At 51.8% G+C, this 20,087-nt stretch overlaps 8 protein-coding genes across 8 annotated transcripts; 3 read left to right on the top strand and 5 right to left on the bottom strand.

Annotated features, from left to right (window-relative positions):
• Nucleotides 1–40: 40 nt before the first annotated feature.
• PV05_04064 (uncharacterized protein) lies at nt 41–1,741 on the top strand. The gene is made up of 2 exons (XM_013464757.1): nt 41–1,159; nt 1,242–1,741. Exons 1-2 carry the CDS (start codon nt 199–201, stop codon nt 1,574–1,576), a joined length of 1,296 nt encoding a protein of 431 aa, XP_013320211.1. The 5' UTR covers nt 41–198; the 3' UTR covers nt 1,577–1,741.
• Nucleotides 1,738–3,885, bottom strand: PV05_04063 (uncharacterized protein). The gene has a single exon (XM_013464756.1). The coding sequence runs from the start codon at nt 3,709–3,711 to the stop codon at nt 1,777–1,779; it is 1,935 nt and encodes a 644-aa protein (XP_013320210.1). The 5' UTR covers nt 3,712–3,885; the 3' UTR covers nt 1,738–1,776.
• A 278-nt stretch (nt 3,886–4,163) lies between these two features.
• PV05_04062 (uncharacterized protein) lies at nt 4,164–5,771 on the top strand. Its single transcript, XM_013464755.1, has one exon. The coding sequence runs from the start codon at nt 5,243–5,245 to the stop codon at nt 5,552–5,554; it is 312 nt and encodes a 103-aa protein (XP_013320209.1). The 5' UTR covers nt 4,164–5,242; the 3' UTR covers nt 5,555–5,771.
• Nucleotides 5,772–6,763: 992 nt separating this feature from the next.
• Nucleotides 6,764–9,619, bottom strand: PV05_04061 (uncharacterized protein; the record flags this gene model as incomplete). Its single annotated transcript, XM_013464754.1, has 2 exons — nt 6,764–9,029; nt 9,089–9,619. 2 exons carry the CDS (start codon nt 9,617–9,619, stop codon nt 6,771–6,773), a joined length of 2,790 nt encoding a protein of 929 aa, XP_013320208.1. The 3' UTR covers nt 6,764–6,770.
• A 155-nt stretch (nt 9,620–9,774) lies between these two features.
• PV05_04060 (uncharacterized protein) lies at nt 9,775–10,309 on the bottom strand (the record flags this gene model as incomplete). Its single annotated transcript, XM_013464753.1, has 2 exons — nt 9,775–10,150; nt 10,209–10,309. The coding sequence occupies 2 exons, from the start codon at nt 10,307–10,309 to the stop codon at nt 9,775–9,777; spliced, it is 477 nt and encodes a 158-aa protein (XP_013320207.1).
• Nucleotides 10,310–10,459: 150 nt separating this feature from the next.
• PV05_04059 (uncharacterized protein) lies at nt 10,460–15,756 on the bottom strand. The gene is made up of 2 exons (XM_013464752.1): nt 11,081–15,756; nt 10,460–11,031 (listed from the first exon to the last, which is right to left on the bottom strand). The coding sequence occupies exons 1-2, from the start codon at nt 15,618–15,620 to the stop codon at nt 10,730–10,732; spliced, it is 4,842 nt and encodes a 1,613-aa protein (XP_013320206.1). The 5' UTR covers nt 15,621–15,756; the 3' UTR covers nt 10,460–10,729.
• Nucleotides 15,757–15,886: 130 nt separating this feature from the next.
• On the top strand, nt 15,887–18,243 carry PV05_04058 (uncharacterized protein). Its single transcript, XM_013464751.1, has one exon. The coding sequence runs from the start codon at nt 16,070–16,072 to the stop codon at nt 18,080–18,082; it is 2,013 nt and encodes a 670-aa protein (XP_013320205.1). The 5' UTR covers nt 15,887–16,069; the 3' UTR covers nt 18,083–18,243.
• On the bottom strand, nt 18,154–19,810 carry PV05_04057 (uncharacterized protein). Its single transcript, XM_013464750.1, has 2 exons — nt 19,473–19,810; nt 18,154–19,313 (listed from the first exon to the last, which is right to left on the bottom strand). The coding sequence occupies exons 1-2, from the start codon at nt 19,782–19,784 to the stop codon at nt 18,225–18,227; spliced, it is 1,401 nt and encodes a 466-aa protein (XP_013320204.1). The 5' UTR covers nt 19,785–19,810; the 3' UTR covers nt 18,154–18,224.
• Between the last annotated feature and the right edge of the window lie 277 nt (nt 19,811–20,087).

The following is a 20,087-nucleotide window of genomic DNA, read 5'->3' as shown; positions in this document are numbered from 1 at the left end:
GAGTGACATGTCGACCCCCTGATCCTCCTCGACGGTCAGCATATTCGCCCTTAACTCAGGTCTATCCCTCAGGTGCTTTGCCAATGTGCTGATACGTTCGAAAATCCAACGAAGCTGGTCACTGTTCGACACAATAGTGCTCGAAATCTCCCCTGTGGCTCCTCTGCTACGACCTCCCCCACTTGGTCACGCAACACCATGGATCTCGCATACGACCACATAGCCGAACAGACATTCACGCCGGGCGACCGCGCCACAACACCGACACCCGCCGCTCCAAATGCGACATCAGCAACAGCAGGCTCTTCCACACCTAAAGCCAGCACCCTCCAGACCGAGTTCCAAGAGACGGTCAAAGTCTTTAGCAATACCGCGTGGGGAGCGCGACTGGGCGGGTTCTGGGGCAATGTGAGAAAACAAGGGGAGACTGTGTACGAGGAGGCGCGGAAAGAGGCGGCCGAGATGGTGAATGAAGTCGAGGCGTTGAGGACGAAGGTGGTGGGGTTAGGATTCAATATCAATGCAAAAGATGGCGAGGCGGGAACAGCTTCGGGTTCGGCTGCAGATGAAGTTGAGAGGGAGAAGAAACCGACAACAGAAGGCGAGGCGGGAGCGAGCGAGACCGAGCACAACAAAACAGACCAAGAGACTGAGACGTTCCTTGAGCGGTTCAAGCACGAGGCTGCGAAACGTCTTAAGGAGGTGCAGCGAGCTGAGGATGCCGCAGATGAGGCGTTGTTGAGATTTGGCACAAATATTCGGAATTTTCTTCGCGATGCTGTGAGTGTGTCGGCGCCGGAGGATGACGAGAAGCAGCAGTCTGGTGAAGTGCTCTTCGAGAGTCGAGATCAGTCGGGCAAGCGGGTGATCCATACGAGCCGGTTCGATGCGCAGTTGCATGTCATTCATACCACACTCGCCAGTTTTACGGAAGATCCCAGCACGAATGGTGGGCAGTGGGAAGAGTTTAAGAAGGGGTTCGATGTGGAGAAGATGACGGGCAGGATTGCGGGTGATCTAGAGCGATATGTCGAGTTGAGGCAGGCGATGGAGAAATTGGTGCCGGAGAGTGTTGAGTATAAGGACTTCTGGGCGCGGTATTACTTTCTCCGGCATGTGGTTGAGGTGCAGGAGGAGAAGAGGCGCGAGTTGTTGAAAGGTATGTCTTTCCCTTTTGTGGTCTTGTCTTGATCTGCTTATGGCGGCTCTCTTTGTGTTTTGCTAACAGTGATCACGTACAGCGTCGACAAACGTTACAGAGGAAGTCGGTTGGGATGAGGACTCGGACGACGAACAGGAGCGAAGGACGGCACAAGCGCCCAAAGTCCTAGTTGCGCAGAACACGAACGACAGCTCGACTACATTGCATCAGACGCCGCCGCCCCCACAAGACCCAAGTTCTCTGAAGCCGGAGGGCCAGGGACGGAGATCGCACGATGAAAAGTCCGTGGCGGACAGTGATGCGAGTTATGACCTTGTCAGTGGAGCGACGAGTCGAGCGCCGGGAAGTCCCAAGGACGATGTGGGCAAGAGCCCCGGAAAGATTGATGAGAGTGATGAGGAGGATTGGGAGTGATAAGGAGATATGGCCGGTGCAGTGGCAACGGGAGACAAGGCCTGGCGTTCGTGGTTTCGGGTTCTTGAGTGTGAGACTATCAGGACGGAGATGCAGACGAGGATGTGAGATATTTGATACCCCCTACATTTTCCTTCATGATGAATTCATGACGTTGCGCACTTATCTTCTCGGATTGTCTCGCTTGTCCGTCCTTGCTGTTAAATTATGGTGAAGAACTGATCTTGGACGCCCCTCTCTTCGCATAACTCGAATGCTTCTCCATACATGATTCCTTGAACGAACGCAGGACCAAGAAACATGCACCCAATATGCTCCTTCCCTGCCTCCAGTTGGATCGGCTGGATGGATTTGCCTTGCACATCTTTGTTTGCACGTCTCACGATCAGCGGTACTTTGACTTTCGGAAAAATGCATACCAAGTCACCTGCTTCAATGTCAAGGGGTCCGATGCCCATCATGCCGTCTTCAGTAGTCAAGAAAGACTTTCCCCTACATGATAATTCGATCTGACCTATGATACCACGGGTTCTGATCTGTTTCTCTTTCTCAGTGCCTTCTCCGTCATTCATAAGTGCTTGAAATGCCTGGCCCAATTCGGCGTCAGTTGGACGGGTTTGGTCCGGATCTCGGATTCGGTCATTCGTGATGGTACGCAAATAGTCAGTGAATGCTCGTTCGGTCTTATCAGACGGCTTGTGAGCCAGGACCCAGGCTCGCTGCAAATACGGGACCAAGTTGCTTGCCTGATACCTTCTGGGTTCGTCGACATCGCGAGGTCCATATTGCTCACCACCGTCGACGTTCTCTCCAATTTGTAGTCTAGTGACCTCCTTGACTGTGTCAACAAGTAGACCATTGCAAATCAACCCTTTCTCATCGATGGTGACAGCAAGTGGGAACGGCCACTGCGAAGATTCGTCTTTCACCTCGGTTGGGTCACCAGCCTGGAAATGCCAATAGAGAACCTCAGTGGTTGAATGAGGCGAATTAAGGTTCGGGCACCACGACGGGAGGTGCTGATGTCTTAGCCACGGGTCTGATATCAAAAGCCTCCATCCCCGATCCTCCTGAAGTCCATAATGAGCCCACCGGATCCATGTAGTCCAATATCCTCTTCCTTGGTACCGCACCTTGAGATTATCTCGAGCAGCAGTGCGGCAGATGCTGAGGAGTCCGAACACTTTGTCGACTTCCTGGGAGCTTTTTTTCCCGCGAGCGAGTTGCATAAGCCACCAGATAGGTAGTTCCACAGGCAAGCCCAAACCCAAACTGCGCGGCTGGAACTCGCCCAGCAAGCCCAAAGGGAGAACATTCAACATCACTGAGAATTCAATATCCATCAAGGCCAAAATGGGGCGCTTATCATTGGCTTCGATGATAGCCTCTAAAAGCTCCTTGACATTGCCACTGCGTGATCCGCAATAGAAGTCTGCTCGTTTGGCTAAAATGAACTCCTGCGTCGTCCACACCCTGTGCCACCATACCCGGTTACAAAGTTCACTCACTCCGTGCCAGAACCGATCCTCCACTTCCGGTCGGCAACCCAGAGCTCCTAGGAAATGTCGATCAATGTAGCTATCTGGGTTGATTATAGGCTTGTGAAGAATTTTGACGACATCGGTCATCATATCGAAGCACAGGTCTGTCAGGGTAGTGGATGGCCCGAGCCAAATCAAAATTTCCTGCGCCTGGGAGAAATAAGTATCCATCAATGGTATCTGGCGCTCCTTGTCACTGGATCCTGCTTGAGAGATACACAATTGATCCGCCCAGTAGAAGTTGTTGGGCCCGTATTTCTCCAGTAACACAGTAAGAAACGCCCGCAGTGACTCGGTGATAAGAGCTTGATGGCCGTTGCAGTAGACAATGCGGTCGCGCGTCTGCCCTTCCCAGGCGTATGAGAGAGCTGCATGCTCCTTCACGTTGTGGCAAGGCTCGCCTTCCAATAAGGTGAGGTCGAGAGTACTGTCCGTTGCAAAGCCATCGATCTTGAAGAGGCGGAATGGACAAGGCTCGGGCGAGTCTGGAGGTATCCGATGCGGCTCACAGCCTGATGCCACGTGCACCTTAGGATTCGCTTCATCCTCCACAACAACAGCGGTCGAAATAGTGATAGAATCCGGGAGCGACATTGGACGTTACGCTTGATGCGATTGCATGTCTATGGGTAAGTAGGATGGAGGAGGTGCGCTGGGGGAAGAAACAGAAGAAGAGCGCCCTGCTCGTATCTTGAACAGCGAATCATGTCTCGACACGATAGGCAGACACTCACCCTTGTCAGGCTGTGATACTGTGAGGCTGAATCTGGGCAATGCATTGTCGTGAGGTGCATCTCGAAGCTGCGGTCGAGCCTTCTTGCCCGAGCCGCCACGAGTCCTTTGGAATTACCCTTGTTAGTCTGGTAGCACCCTTTTGCTAGGAGAATACCAGAGTTCCACTACAGAGTACTGTACTTGGCTTCGAAAGGTGCAGTATCGTGGTAGTTCTCGGTGCCAAGACAAGACGATGGCTCGGAGCTGCTCTTTATCAATCTCCTATTTTCCTCGCGCTCTCCGACTTCCCTTCTCTTTCCTCACACTCGTGCCCAGGTTATCAGCCGATTCGCACCTCGAATCTGTCTTCTCTCCGCTCTTTTGCCTTCCATCTCGTCATACAGTCCTTCCTTTCCTCCGATTCCATCTCTTTCGGCACAATTCACGGGGCCTCGATTAAGGGTGACAACATGAATCCCCATGTGCATGTTGTCAAAAAGTTTAGGGAGACCAGAGAGTTCGATACCTCAGACGCAGCTCGATTCCCCAATCGAGTGAGGACCGGCAGTTCTTCTGAGTCGTTGGCGATTCGTAGGCCAACTCCTGCGGACCATCCTCCTTCGATTTAAGAGGAACTGCTGTCCTCCAGTGGTGACTAAGAACATACTGCTCTCCCACAAAGTTACCGAGAAGAGATGCTGGGTTCATACAACACTTGAAGCTAGGATGATTGGATGTACAGACTTATTTGTCGTCACATGGTACCTTCTATGTTGATGGCGAGTACTTCTGAGGATCTGGTTCATCCTATATGCGGCTTGTCTCAAGAGTGGTGAGACAGTTTGGCAGTGATCATTTGGTCATGAAGAACCGTTGCTTGGGCAGCGACCGCCTTCATGTGGAGCTCAAGCGCTTCTCACAAATTACCTGAAATGAGCGGAAGGCCGTTTGCGGAGCTGGCAGACAGGGTCATGCCGTGTCTTGTACGCGGGAGCTTCACGTCTACACGTGTCACCACAGTCACGTGTGTAAGCTGAGACAATGGGTCCACCTGTGGTCGAACATCGTCGAGGGTCAAAGCTTGAAGGTGGTCGATGCTCCACGCAAGTGTGAAAAGCAGTTGTCTCGGTTTTGCCACGCCATATGTAAAGGCCTGATGCACAAAGTTAAAAACCACCGACGGGGCACCAGAAGATATGACCGGCCTGGCCAGCTGGGGGGTCTTCGCCTGTCAAGAACAATCAGCGAAAGCATAACTAGCTGCAGCATTGCCTTCAAGAACAACCATTGTAATTTTTGGGCACTCAATCTTTAAGCACCAATCGTTGCAGAGTCAATTTTGGTCACTATTGAACAACGGGGCCGTGAGGAGATCTTGCTCTTCTGCTAGGAAGCCGACGTCCAGTTCGATATGGGACTTCGCCAGTACCGGAAACTTTACGTCAAGGCAATATCTTTCGGACTGCGGAGGTTGCTCGGTCTCTCAAAACTCACACCCTCAACGTCAAAGTTGTCACTATTTTGTCCATTTCCGAGTCAAGCCAGTCGTCAATTATTCGATTCTCAAGTCTATCAGGCTGATCACCTATGGACTTGGTGCGATCTGGTCTTGCACAAGCACTGCAGAGACAGCCGATCTCGCAAATTCCGACGGCCTACTTCGCCGGAGGATTTGGAGACGAACACCGACTGCTCTTGCTGTGGAATTACGCAGAGCCGGTGAAAAAGCATCAGAACCTGCGAGACGTGCACAGACACGCCGCAGAGAAAGTCTGAAGATACGTGACTCATAGAAAGTCAGAAGACCTTGCGATGAGACGTCATCAGCAGACAGGTCAAGGACTCAAAGAAGTCAAGAACTCGAAAGCCTCCTGTGAGACAAGCACAAATGCTTCGCAGAGGACTAGAGTAAGAAGACTCAAAGAAGTCAAGAACTCGAAGAGTCAAGAACTCGTAAGCCTTTTGTGAGACGACCATACACGCTCCGCAGAGGCATGCACAAACGCAGCAACATGCGGTATAATCGTACATCCTGCCAGCACCGTCTGGTTAGGCGATCTGTTCAGAGGTCTTCATCACGAACTCGAACGCTTCTAAACACCGCTCCATTCACGAGTGGCTTGTTATGTGGGATCTGAGGTGCTTTAGCTCATTTCGTTCGGCGTGAGACGTGGGATCCGGGGGGCCTTCAATCGTACCCAAAGGTACTGACTTAGACTTACCGTTCCATCATCTGAGGGATATACTTGCCTCTGGGGGATTCATTTCGTTCAACACGAGTTGATGGATCCTAGTATCCTTCGGCTCATTGAATATGTGGGATCTGGGGCACTGACAAGAAAAATCTGCTCAGCGTACGTGACTTCGACAAGCTCCTTTCTAAGCAAACCCCTTCAACAGTCAAGCTGCAGCTGCAAATTACATTGCGCATTATGCTCTTGACTCGCTGGCGAATTGTCTCGGATCGTGCTTGTCGAGTCCGTACGTCTGCTGCACGGTCCACGGCGCATCAGCCAATTCCTGATGTCGCTTCTTTTTTTTCATCGTGGGTTTCGTGCCTTGAGCACGACTATGGAGAAGAAGTCGAATAGTCGAATTCTTTCGGTGAGCTACTACTAGTCTTCATACAGCGCCCCTTTGCAGGGAGCATATCCGTTACTTGCGGAGACTTCAAAAAAGAATTGTACACCCGACTTTATCTCAAGGTGAACCCACGCAGCACGAACACTGGTGTTGACTATGTATGGTATGAGGGGTTTCGGACAGAAGTTGAGTCTAGCCAGTTACTTACGTACTTTGTCTCGCTGTGGCCGACTCCTCGTGCGGCAAGCTCGAGTACGATATACAACCTACTTCTACACTTGTACATCCCAGAAGCCACCCCTTTTGACGTTACATTGAGCCGCCGTACAGCGAAGGCTCACCTCAATGCATAAACATCATTGTGGATGTCCGCGCCGTTCTTCCCTACGGATGCCTCTCTTGCACGCGTGTCTTTTCCACCAGTCCTTGAAGCGGTCCAACACCTTGCGCTTTTTGTATGCGAAGTCAGTCATGGGAATCGTATCCCCCAAAGAGGACTGCGCATAATCAGATGACTTCCGATTCTTGATCTGGCACGACTGGCTCGGTTTCACCTCAGTATGGGTATGTCGTGCGGTACTCCCGCGAGTCCCTAACATGCCAGAAGATCTGGTTAAACCACTCCGCAGGCTGTGGAGATCGAACCGCTTCCTTGTCCCATGCCTCATGCCTCGAGCTGAGCTGTCGTCCGAGAAGAAGCTTTGAACTTGCCGCAATGGTGGGCGAGTAATCCGAGGCGGCTCTGGCAATCGCAGGCTGAGATCGAGATTGGACGAAGTCAAAGGTGGTCCAAAATCTGAAGGCGCTAGTTGGGGAACCGATCCTAAACGTGGTAGTTGTGAGTTCATTCGAGTACTGTTCAAAGGGTTGGTAATGCTGGTATTGCTCCGGTGGGAACGAACAGTGCGGACCGAAGCTTTCCTCACGACGTCGATACTCTTCTTCACCGGTTCAGGCATAGCAGCCAACATGCTAGTCCATCTCCTCGGTACCGATGATGGGAGCAGAACACTTCCCGCGGAAACCATTGTGGGCGGCTGCGCAACTATCGAGTCGCCACTCAATTCAGCATATCCAGTCACTGGGGAATTCATGGTGATGTCTTCTGGTGACTCTGTGGTTTCCCAGTCCTCATCTGCTCCGAGGGCTTCTGGCTGATCTTGACCTGAATTGTCGTCCGCAAGGTGCCCGAGGCTGACGGATTTTCTTTTAGCCTGAAGAAGAATTCGTGCTCGACGTCGACGATGAGATTCTTGCCTGGCAAACATGTCGCTCTTGGACCTTCGATGAAATGCGCAGGTCTTGCGAGGACTCAAATTTCCATCCTCATCATGCAATTCCTTTGTAGAGCCAGAAGTACTGGCGCTCATGTCAGAAATTCTCCTGACTTTGAACTTGTTGAGAGGAGGATCCGAGTCAATATCTGCTAGATCTCCTGATGTCAAGGAAGCCTTAGTAGCCGACTGAGCTGAGGCGAGTCCACTAGTCGAAGGAAGTGTTTGCCAACCGGAAGAAATGTGTCCGGTCGTGATGCTGGAGGATATGGCGGAGGAAAACTGCCCAGAAGACGTCTCTGGGGAGTTTTGCAGCGCGGCTCCAGGAGAGAGTCTTGAATCCATACTGGCAAAGAGACGTCGAGGCACCAATTTCCGTCTCTCCGAACTGGTGAGGCTAGAAGGTTGACACGAACTTGAGGTTGTTGGCCTGAAACTTGGGTAGGATGTGGATTCCAAGGTGATGGCTGACACTTTGACCGCGCTATTGGCAATGCACTCGCCGGCCACATCAGATTGTTCAGATTCATCGCTAGTCTCGAATTGACTAGTCGCATCTTCGTTCAGTCCCAGACATTCGATGTGCTGGTCTAAGAGTGACTCGACGGTCGACCTCTCATGTATGGTTACATTATTGGACCTTGCACTGACTCCCGGATGCGTTTGATCGGCCGGTAGAGCCTGCACGTCCTCGTCATCTAGGCCGGACATGCGGTCACTCTCAGACTCTGGTGACGCAGCCGATGCGGCTTCGAGAGTCTGAAGATCTGGCTGTTCCTTTACAGCGCTGAGCCGGGCGAATGTCTGCGCAGTGGAGGTTACCTTGTCGTTGTCCGCCGAGAAGGTTTCCTCGATCTCGAATATGCGACTGAACCTCTTTCTGCTTTGAGAGGACATAGGGCGTTCAGGCATCGGAGACAGAATTTCGATCGTCGATTTGTGTTGAGCAGCGCTAGAGGTTTTTGGCCGTTCTCGAGTCTCAGTTGCATGCGCAACAAAGGAAAGAGGTCGGAAGCTGAAAGAGGGCAGTTCCCATTTTGGCTGGATCTGAGCGTGAACGTCGTTCACGTTAGGCTGGGTATTGTGGTCAGGCTGATCGCCAGCCTGGACTGTGTCGGATATGGCGCGGGTCGCAGGTTTCTCATCAAAGACTGGCGAGTGAACCCGAGCTGCAAGCGTAGTGAGGTCACGGGGACTTCGACAAGCATTGGGAAAGAACGCACTGGCATGCGTGGAGCCGACAGTGCGGCGTGAAGCGGTTGATGTTCGGGGATGGTAGTTCTCCTCCTTTGAGGTTCTCCCAAGAACTGTAGGATCCGCTGTTGCCGACCTTTGAATCAACTAAGAGCACATGTCGTCAGTAAATGAAGACTGACTGGGAGATCTCAGGAGGCACTCACTCTTTGAGATGTACTTCCACTTCTGATCGGGGTTGTGGTGGCGCCAAGGCTGGACTTCCGTGGTGGAATCACGCCAGCGTAACTATACTTGGACTGTTCACTTGCTCTTCGGTTATGCTTGGTTGGTAGCTCGGCAGGTCTGAAGACCGAACCCTGCATGGTTCCAAAGGGCGACTGTGCATGGCGGCGGTCTGGTCCCAGCTGGTCTTCCAAGATTGTCTGATCCATAGTGAAGGGAGGATTGGCCACGGTCTCTTCGGCAACAGGCGAGAAACAGTCCTCTTCGTCAAGGAAAGACTCCGAGTAGTCATAGTAATGGGGACCTGTGGACTCGGTTGGCGATTTTGGAAGCCCCCTTAGTGAATTTTGACTGTTGTTCCACGTTCCTCGAACGTTTTGCAAAGAAATGGACATGGGTGTGTTGGTTATATGACTGGGATACGCGTTCGGAACTGTCATTGAGGATACCGCTGGTGAAGGGAATCGTGCGAAGGATGAACAAGAGTTATTCTCTGGTCGGTATCCTGGCATTCGTGGACGTGTGGAGAGCATACTCGGCGAGGAATTGACAGTAAATGCGCTTGTTACTCTTGGATAACCAGGTCTCATTGCATGCCGATAAGACTGTGACTCGCTCAAAGCAGGGGACGACGTCCGGTGGCCATTTCTTCGTCGATGGACAGTGTTTAACATTGGCGAATTGGAATGCATACTTTGAAAATCCCGTTGGCTGCGGAGCGTGATGAGCGATCGGTGTGTGTATAGTCCATGTTTCCCATGACCGAGCCCTTGAAGACCTTGAGAACGATGAAGATGACCTGCTCTTTTCGACCGTAACCCAGAATGATGTGATGCCGAGTTTGAGTGTATTGTTTCACGGCCAGACAAACCAGAAGATGATGGAATTGGCCGCGGCCCATGACGGCGATGAGATTGCCTTCGATGAGGAGATCGTTGATGTCGAAGCTGCGAGGCAAAGGAGGCATCGAAGGAGCCAGAGCGTGGTCTGGTTGATTGCAAGCGGGAGCCGGAACGAGGAATTCTTGGTGGTCGTACAGCGAACTGTCCAGTGTCACCCAGCTCAGTGGCTGTTCTCAGCATGGATTGAACGGCACTGGACCGTAATGAGGCTGTGGATGTTGTAGAAGCCACAATGTCTGGTTTGCTGTCATTCTGAGAGGCGCGTCTTTGTACATTGGGATTGATCTCTTCGAGCGGCATATCGACTGGATCAGTGCCATGCCTGATGGCGGCTGCTGGAGGACTCCGGGCTGCGAATAGAGAGGGCGAAGGCGAAATGAGGTGAGAGGAGTCCGGGCGTGTTACAGGAGTCTCGGGCTGCAGATGGAAGAGAAGGGATTTCCTGTCCGAAGGTGAGAAGTGTGATGGTTGAAGATGAAGTTGCGATGTGAATGAAAAGGTCGCGCTTCGAGTGTGGAAAGAGCAGTCACCCGGTATTCAGATGGCAGGAGTGAGAGACTCCCCTTGCGTGTATTCGACCTCTAAGTTGTTTCCAGATGTTGAACTGATCAGAACGCATTGAGCGGTCATAAACATAAGACATAAAAGAGAAAATACCAACCGTGTCGTTGGGAGCTGCTCTATCGATACTTTCCCATCCACAAACCACAAATCCCTGGTTCAGGTAGGCATCATCCCAATGCCCCCTCCACCCCGACTGATCCTGTTACCGTTTCTGTAGACAGAAGCCTCAAACCCTGCAGTGCTGGTACTTGAACGAGCGCTAGAACCGCCACGTTTCTTCTTCGCACCGCCAGTTGGTCCTTTCAACTTTGTTCTAGGACCACTGCCATTGCCACTACCACCGCCGCCACGTCTGTATTCTCGAGCTCCTCGACGACTCCAGGAACCCGATCCTGAGTGCGACTCAGACTTCTTCGACACAGGTTTTGATGCCTTGTCGAATGTTTGTATCTGTGTCACTGTGGTTCGTTAGATGCGGACGATCATTCCAGTTACGGGGACACTTACTTCGCTGATTGAACTGGCTGACTTCATCGGCTACACTAAAGTAGTGACTACTCTCACTCTCATCCACGTCAACGTCGTTCTCCACAAAATCGTCGTCACCCTCAATTTCGTCGTCACTGATCATCACCACTGTCTTGTGGTTAGGATCTTCCGGTGGGTCTTCTTGCGCCCGTATCATGGCCTCATAATTATTGTAGGCAGTGGTGATCAGTCGAAGCAGCATCGGTCCGAAAATCTTGTACATGTCGTCATTTAGCCTTGTCCGTTTCTTGATCTCCTGCTCAGTTTGTGAGAAATGGATGGCAATGTCTCGTAGCATTTGATCGGTGATCGGCTTCCGCCGTAGGGACTTCGCAATCACAATACGCTCAATGTCCTTTTTGGCTCTCTCGACGAAGTCTTCTAGGATATACTGATGGATCTCGTTCAAGTTGCTGATACTTTCGTCGCTTGTAATTGGTGCGCTGCGTGAGTCCGCTTTGGCTTTCTTGACTGCCCGGCGACTGGCAATGGTGTCTTCTTCCTCACTAGATTGCGCGATAAAATCGTCATCAGAGGAGTATGATGTCTGCCTGCGCGCAACTGCCCTGCGGCAAGGCCGAGATTGCATCGGCGACGACACGTTTGTCGAAGCCGGATAAGTATCCGCCGCCGCCGCCACGCCAGTATTACCTTTGGCCGTCTTTCGGGGTTTTGATATCTGAGCTTGTGCCTTGTTGCGCGGCGAGGCAAGCACCTGGATCTTCAGTGGCCTCCGTCCCTGTTCAAATACGCTGGCATTTGGTCCAGGCTGGACGTATTCAGTCGTAAAGCCGGAACGATTGGTTTGGTGGGACAGCCCAATCGCATCCTCCCAGATCAGGCGATTGAATAAACGCTCGACGTCGCCTCTGACCAGGTCGCTGCCCATGCCAAACTCTTCAATTTGGTCATGTCGGAGGTCGACGATTTTCTTGAGCCTCGCACCCCGATAGACATCGACAGAGTGGAGCAAAGTGACGTTAGCACTATGTATTTTCCGCACAAGCCGCACAATATGCTGAGCGTGCTCAGAAAAGTCTTCTGTGACGAATGTACTGGTGGAGTTGCAATTGTCGCAGCCATTCTGGCAATCCATCGGATCGAAGTGCTCGTTGAAGTAGTTCAGGACCTGCTTTCGGCGGCAGTCGCTGCGGTTGTCGCAAAATTGTACAACATTCCGAAGCAGGTGTCTTTGTCGGAGCTTCTGCTCATCGCTGCCATCACTCTGATCAATCATCCGCTTTAGGGACATGGTGTCGCCGTATCCGTAGTAGAGATAACATCCCGACTTTTTGCCGTCACGTCCAGCTCGACCTGTCTCTTGATAGTAGCCTTCCAAACTCTTCGGGATCGTGTGGTGAATGACAAAGCGAACATCCGGCTTGTCGATGCCCATCCCAAACGCAATGGTGGCCACGATCACAAGGAATTTCCCTGCTTGCCACTTCTTCTGTATATCGATCCTCTCGTCTGAAGACATTCCTGCATGGTAGTGCTGAGCGTTGATGTTGTATTGCTGCCTAAGCTTCTCGGCAACTGTCTCACAGTTCTTTCTGGATAAGCAATACACGATGCCGGCCTGCCCACTATACGACGTTTGAATGAGGTCGGCGATACTCTCTAGGACAGCTGGGCCTTTACCCTTAGGCCGCACTTCGTAAGTCAAATTCGGTCTGTTGAAACTTTGGGTGAACCTTTCCGCATGAACCATGCCCAGGTTCTGCATAACATCGACTTTGACATTCTCCGTGGCGGTTGCAGTTAAAGCCATGACCGGTACGTTCTTGAACTGCTTGCGGAGCTCACCCAGGGCTTTATAGTCTGGTCGAAAGTCATGACCCCATTGACTGACACAATGTGCCTCATCGATGACGATACGAGCGAGTCTTTGTCTCTGGTGTAGATCTTGTAATGCTCTGACCATGGCTTGACTCTTGTTGAACATTTCGGGTGTGATGTAGAGAAGCTGGACGAATCGCTCCGGATGTGGGCCTTTCAGGGTTGTAAGCAGGTAACTTCGAGCCTCCTTACTGCTATCGCCATTGAGCAGGACGGCTTGAATTCGGAGCTTGTTCAAGTGGTCTACTTGATCTTGCATCAGACTCAGTAGCGGAGACACTACTACTGTGACGCCCCGGGTGTGACCGCTTTGGACAATTGATGGCAATTGATAGCAGAGAGACTTTCCGCCGCCTGTAGGCATCAGCACGAAGGCATCTTTGCCGCTCAGAGTTGCATTGATAGCTTCCAACTGATTGTGGCGGAAACCCTGGAGATGGAACCTCTTCTTCAATGCTGAGGCCACATCCTTTGACCATGGATATTGCATGAGTCTGGCATGAGGTGAGTCGTCGCCTCTAGATGTCGGCTTTTGGGGGGACCTTCTGCGGATGTTTTCGCTGACCTCGCCAAGGGCCATTCGACCACGCAAGGAAGGTGGCGTGCTTCGCACCATGGGCAGATTTTGCTCAAATTCTTCTGCAGCCTTGTACATCTCTTCGTCATCGTCAAAATCGTCCCCAAAGTCATCATCATTGAACGCAAAGTCTGCAGGAGGACTACCCATGGTCCTGGAGAAGCCCCTATCATAGGCGTCGTCGTCTTCATAAGAAGTGTTTTTATATCGACGTGGTGATTCGGGAACATTTGGGATGGTCCTTGTGGACATAGGACGCTGCAATGGCTTGACTGGGACGCTTGCACGCTGAGGCGAGCTTCGTGGCGCAGCGTAACGGTGACTTTGTGGCTCAAAGCTGTTGTCAACGGGAGTGATTCGTTGCGAGACCGGCGTCTGTCTGACAGACTGCGTTGAGAGGTGCGCAAGATCTTGTGCATCGTCATATTTCCTGCGTGGTGACACATGCTGAGGTACTTTCTGCGTGGAAGCGACCAATACACTTTTGCTAGCCAAGCTTGTCGAAGGAGACAAAGGAGGGTTGTTGGTCGAAGCCGACGGTGCTGGCTCGCTCGTCATAGCTACCCCGGAATTTTCCAAGAGCTTCAGCACTGTCGATTGGTGGCTGTCGATGTCAAGCTTCGTCCTTCTGATGTTGTTGGATACTTGCATAAACGCATTTGTGGGATCTGTGAAGTCGATTTCCTGTTTGGATGCCTCAAGCTCGTAACGCTGCCTCGATAGCTCACTCTGCTTGTCCAGAAGCTTCTTGAGAAGACCGTGCTCCTCCAGCAATTGGGTTGTAGCTGTGATCTTGCTGTGAATGTCCTTTAAGGTCCATTGCATTTGTTCAGACGCACCGTCACCCGAGATAATTGCATCCATTATTGCACTTCGCACAGAACGATTAGATTGTTCCAGCCGTTCCAAGAGACCCTGACAGCGCTCAAGCCCCGATTTGATGAAGCTGTCAACGACGCGTTGCTGATCCTCGGTCAGATTTTTGTTGTGGTCGATGCTGCTCCCACTACTCTTGAAAGTCGTCTCACGCTTCGGGCTAAAAGATCCAGCAAGACCCGGATGGATTGTTGTAGGCAGTACCGTCCTTGAAGGTGATTGCGAAACTTTCAGGAAGTTGTCCGGCTGAGATAGTTGCAGTTTGTGCTGTGTCGGTTCGAACCGCTTGGGAGAAAGACCAATATCTTGCTGATAGTTCTCCATTGACTCGTTCTTGATTGGACGTTGCGACTGGATCTTAATACCTACGAGATCAACATCTTCTTCATCTGAGTCCGGCACAACCTTTCGCGCTCTGCGGGTATGGGTGTCCTCGAGAGGCGTTCGCATAAGTTCTCGATCGATGTCGGCGTCAACAGCATCGTAAAACTCCATGTCCTCCTCAAAACCAACATCAGGAAACTCTTCTTCTTCTTTCATTTCCTCATTGACGTCCGTTCTCCTGGGCTTCTGTGTCGGGCTATCTCTTTCTTCGTCCTGGTATTCCTCAAGTATTCGACCTTGACTGCCTTCAAATGGCCCAGCAGAGCGGTATGTCGTGGCCTTATTGACACGCTTACTTGTACTGCGGGCCGAGCTAGGGGAGAAGAGATCCGACTGGTATTCGTCACTTTTTCTTTTCTTCCCTTTCTTCTTCGACACTGGCTCTACCCTTGAAGCAGAGCTTTCCCTCCACAAGCGAGTAGGTGGGCCAAAATCTCCGAACGATGAAGTCGTAATGTCACCAGTTAGATCGATCTCGTCAATGTCAAGGATATCCTTCGACTTTTCGAAAGTTCCCACCGGTGTCCGTGGTCGAGGAGATTGCAGATGGGCAGAAGGGGTCTCGAATTTTGGTCGTGTTCGGCTCGGACTGGGTTTACGTTCCTCGGAAGCTCGAGAGGGTTCTGGTGTAGGCAGTGCATTGTTGTGGTTCGGTTGAAGAAGCAATTTCGACCGGGACTGGATTTGTGGTGCAAACTGCAATCTCGCCATGTCATCATTTGCTGGCTCATCGTACTGTGCAACTGCGGTGTTGGCGGCAACAGATATGTGCTCTAAAGGACCAAAAGAGTGTGGATGTTGCAGAAGCCATGCAAGACATTGGCTAAGGTTGTTCTTGGTCATAGGGGCGTCGCATTTTGTTATACCGAGCGTCCTGAGCAGGCTGTGTGAGGCGCTGATAGCGAATGGTGGGAAGCGGTGTTTGTCTGCGCAGTTATCGACGACTGACCAGGCAGACCAGGCTGGCAGGGTATCGAAGTGCTAACGACGCGTGAACTGCGGCAACACGCGTTGAAGGGCCAAGCTTATGTAATTACGAAATCGATGCGGTCGCACGTGATATCAATTTTCAACTCGATTTACATGGTGTTGGCCAAGTTCACCATCATATCAGACAAGACACGCATGAAGCCCAGGTATTTGTGGTAACTATTGACGCATTCTGAAAGATGACCCAGCATTGAAGAGACTTTGCCAGACCTCTGTAGTCAATGCCAACTCATCACCCGACCTTCGGACATCACCACTAGTTGGCTCCCGTCGAGGTTTTCGAGTACCTTTGCTAAGGTACGATGGGAAAGAAGAAAGCTAAATCTGCCGAACAAAAGGCTCAGAAGTTAGCAAAGCAATCCAAGAAAGCCTCAAAGGGCGAGAAGAAGAATAAAGCTAAGGCGGCTACGCTCAACGCTGACTCTGATGTCGATGACGACGTCGATCTCGATGCGGTGCTGGCAGCCTATGCTGAAGAGCAGGCTAAATTTCTCAAGGTCACAGAACAAATATGCGCACCTCCTGGACCGAGATCCGCCAGTACGTTGACAGCATCACCATCGAATCGCAATGAGCTCTTCTTGTTTGGCGGCGAGTACCATGATGGTACCACTGCATCTTTCTACAACGACCTCTTTATCTATCTCATCGATCGAGGTGACTGGCATCAAGTGAGTTCTGGCAACAGCCCTCTTCCTCGCAGCGGCCATGCCGCCTGTCGAGGGGGTAACACTGGAGGTATCTACATCTCGGGCGGCGAATTTTCCTCGCCGAAGCAAAACCAGTTCTACCATTATCACGACTTCTGGCATCTCGACACCGACAGTCGGGAATGGACCAAACTAGAACCCAGAGGGAAGGGCAAAAGCCCACCGGCCCGAAGTGGCCATCGAATGACTTATTTCAAGAACTATATTATCCTTTTCGGCGGCTTCCAGGATACCTCACAGCAGACCAAATATCTCAATGATACCTGGATTTACGATTGCAAAGAGAACATCTGGTACGAAATGAAAACTCCTCCAGCAACACAAAAGCCCGACCCTCGATCATCATTCAGCTTCCTCCCCCACGAGTCTGGAGCTGTCTTGTATGGTGGTTATTCCCGGGTCAAAGCCGTTGCAACAAGCGGCAAGCAAAGCAAAGGTGGAGGACCGCTTGTTCGAAACGTACTCAAACCAATGGTCCACCAAGATACCTGGTTCTTAAGAATCCCTCCACCATCTACAGACGCTCCTAGCGGCACGGCTCCTTCACTACGCTGGGAGCGGCGCAAAAGACCCGCGAACGCGCCGAACCCACCTCGTGCTGGAGCCACAATGTCCTTTCACAAAGGTCGGGGCGTGATGTTCGGTGGTGTCCACGATGTCGAAGAAAGCGAGGAAGGCATCGACAGCGAGTTCTTCAACGAGATGTTCATCTGGAATATTGATCGCAACCGTTTCTTCCCGCTCATCCTAAGACGACCTAAAACTGGTGCGAAGAAACAAGTCCAAGCCTCACGAAGAGACAGAGGCAAAGCCGATGAAGAGGAGCTTCTACGCAACCTTGCAGCTTTGGAAACCAACGGAACGATATCCGAGATTGAAGAGCTGAAACTCAACAGCCATGACGAAACCAACAATGACCCAGAGCCCACCAAGAAGGTCTACCCCGTACGCTTCGAAATGCCCCATCCGCGCTTCAACGCGCAATTGACCGTTCAAGACGATGTATTGTACATGTTTGGCGGCACTTTCGAGAAGAAAGACGTTGAAATCACATTCTCAGACCTATATGCGGTCGATTTGGGCAAACTCGACGGAGTCAAGGAACTATATTACGTTGAACCCGTCAACTGGAACGTCGCCACTCAAGACAGCGACGAAGAAATGGACGAGGACGAAGACGACGAAGATTCCGAAATGGACACAGATGAAGAAAACGACGATGCCATATCCGTGGATGCACCATCTACAACACCCACAGAGGTCACCGCTCCTCCGGCAGAAGCGGAGACGGCGACAGAGACTGAGCCCGAAACCAGCGCGGCACAGGACTCAAGACCGTTCCCACGCCCATTCGAGTCTCTGCGCGACTTCTACGCGCGCACGTCGGAAGACTGGCAGAGACTCGTGCTCGAAGCTCAGAATACCTCTGGAGGCCACTCCGTCAAAGAACTCCGCAAAGCCGCGTTCGAACAAGCCGAGGAGAGATGGTGGGATTGCCGTGAAGAAATCCGTAATCTGGAAGATGAGCAGGAAGCAGCTGGTATTGGCGAGATTGTCAACATGGCTGATCGCGCGACGGAAAGTGGAGGAGCAAGACGTCGCTGAGAGGGTGAGTCCGCGGTCGAATTTTAGTCTGCAGACTTATTCCGCCTGTGAGATTTGGGCAGATCAGGAATGAATTTAGCCTAATGAGCCCATGATCCGGTAGACCGTCTATTCAAGTCAATGACATACGGAATAGCGCTGCTCAATCAATACTATCATCCCTCAGCTCAAACAACGCCCTCAGTACATCCCCCGTCCGACTTCTGAGCGCATCATGATACAGGGTATTGGTCACATATGTCTTGCACCCCTTGACAATCCTCGCCGTCTCCAAACTGTACTCAAAATCGACGTACATGTCATCGACAAAGATGGCCGCGTAGACGGGCACTTCATTCCTCCTGAGCTGCTCGAGATCATACAGCTCGTCCCAATCCTGCTTGGTCTCCAATATCTCAGCGACATCCATCAACACCTTCAACTCCCCGTGGTTCTCAAAGGCGCGCTTAAAAACCATCTCGCCCGTGAACAGGGGCCCCTCATGCCTTTCCTTCTGCAATCCCGTGCTGAACTCGGGAAACTTGGCAGCCACTCGATCAAACACCCATTTCGCCGGCTTTCCCTGCGCGTACAAGCTCCCATGCAACACCGCATAAAGTGGATGATCGTTGAACCCACTCATCCCCTCAATGGCGGACAGAGTCGGCCTCGTTAAACCGCCGAATATTTCAATATCATTTGCCGCCCGTACCACGATTGCGTGGATCGCATCAATTCCGCCGTGAAAGCCCAGGTACAATCCCATCTCAAGAAACCTCGCCTCGCTTAGGACATCGCCACAGGGGAGCTTGATCCCACCGACACCACTGTCAGCGATGAGACCAAGGATCTTGCGCACGTTCTCCTTATCCTCAGGGTATTTCTCGTAATACTTCGCATTCCTTTCGAGTACTTTCCGGAACAGTTTTTCAATCGGCGCATCCGGCACGGACTGGGTGATCGGACCCATTCCGGCGACGGGGAATGCTTCACGAAGGCCCTCCGGGTAGGAGGACAGGTAGTTCAGGCAGACGAAGCCGCCGTACGACGAGCCCATTATCGTCCACTTCTTCTTGTCCTCGGGATAGTCGGACGTCAAGCACAAGCGGATCGCTTCGAGATCGCGCACGGCGTTCTCGGCGCGGAAGAATGTCAGATACTCTGCCTGTTGTGCAGGTGAGCCTCTGGATGTGATTGTCTCGGCTGTCGCGGGCGTCGAGAGGCCCATGCCCCGGTGGTCGAAGGCGAGGAACTATGTTACCATTTGTCAGCATAAACTGCGAATAGTATATTGATTGACAGTAATCGACTTGATACGTAAGACAGTCTTTGCTCTGAGACAAGAGCGACGAGCGAGAGAGGGGAGTTGGAGCCAGCAGGCTCGATGAGAACCGAGTTAAGCAGGACTTACCTGATACCCTTTGGACAGAACTTCATTCGTAAATTCAGGCAGATTCTGCGGCGATGGGCATCCAAAGCCTGGACCGCCTGGGATGTAGACAAACCATGGCAATTTGTCGTCGGCACTTGCAGCTTTGGGACCAGCGGGCTTTTCGAATTTGCGCGCGCTGCGACAGAATATTCTGAGGCGTTCGCCGTGGGGCTTCGAGTGGTCGAGGGGTACGGAGAAGAATAGCTCAGTGACCAGGAGTTTGCCGGGGATTTGGTGAGTCCGGGAGGAGAGCAGTTTGGCCGGTTGTATAGTTGGGCGCTTCGGACTCATGTTGCTTGGCTCTGTTCTACGTTCAGGTGGCTATTGCTGTCGAGAAGGATCAAATACAAGAAGAATCAGAGTGCATTCACTTAGCATGAAATCAAGTACAGCGGTGTGGAGTGTCTAGCGTCGTCAAGGCAAAAGGGGGCACTGTCTGACAAGTGGGCACATCCCGACCGAACGCGATACATGGTTGATATGTTGGCCCTCAGCAGGCCATACCCAGTATCTGAAGGGTCTTTGAGACAGATGGCGCAGAAGGAGACACAGACTCATTGCGCGAGTTCACTTTTGGAGGCATGCTGAGGTTTA

The sequence above is a fragment of the Exophiala xenobiotica genome, assembly GCF_000835505.1.
Source record: "Exophiala xenobiotica strain CBS 118157 unplaced genomic scaffold supercont1.2, whole genome shotgun sequence".
NCBI lineage: Eukaryota > Fungi > Ascomycota > Eurotiomycetes > Chaetothyriales > Herpotrichiellaceae > Exophiala > Exophiala xenobiotica.
The sequence above is the reverse complement of the archived record's forward strand: the minus strand, read 5'-3'. Positions and strand labels throughout refer to the sequence as shown.

Coding starts and splice junctions, on each gene's coding strand:
- PV05_04064 (XM_013464757.1), top strand. CDS start 199: ATGGATCTCGCATACGACCACATAGCCGAACAGACATTCACGCCGGGC. Junction 1,160..1,241: donor GAGGCGCGAGTTGTTGAAAG/GTATGTCTTTCC, acceptor GATCACGTACAG/CGTCGACAAACGTTACAGAG.
- PV05_04063 (XM_013464756.1), bottom strand. CDS start 3,711: ATGTCGCTCCCGGATTCTATCACTATTTCGACCGCTGTTGTTGTGGAG.
- PV05_04062 (XM_013464755.1), top strand. CDS start 5,243: ATGGGACTTCGCCAGTACCGGAAACTTTACGTCAAGGCAATATCTTTC.
- PV05_04059 (XM_013464752.1), bottom strand. CDS start 15,620: ATGACCAAGAACAACCTTAGCCAATGTCTTGCATGGCTTCTGCAACAT. Junction 11,032..11,080: donor CAGCCAGTTCAATCAGCGAA/GTAAGTGTCCCC, acceptor AACGAACCACAG/TGACACAGATACAAACATTC.
- PV05_04058 (XM_013464751.1), top strand. CDS start 16,070: ATGGGAAAGAAGAAAGCTAAATCTGCCGAACAAAAGGCTCAGAAGTTA.
- PV05_04057 (XM_013464750.1), bottom strand. CDS start 19,784: ATGAGTCCGAAGCGCCCAACTATACAACCGGCCAAACTGCTCTCCTCC. Junction 19,314..19,472: donor TTCTGTCCAAAGGGTATCAG/GTAAGTCCTGCT, acceptor ATGGTAACATAG/TTCCTCGCCTTCGACCACCG.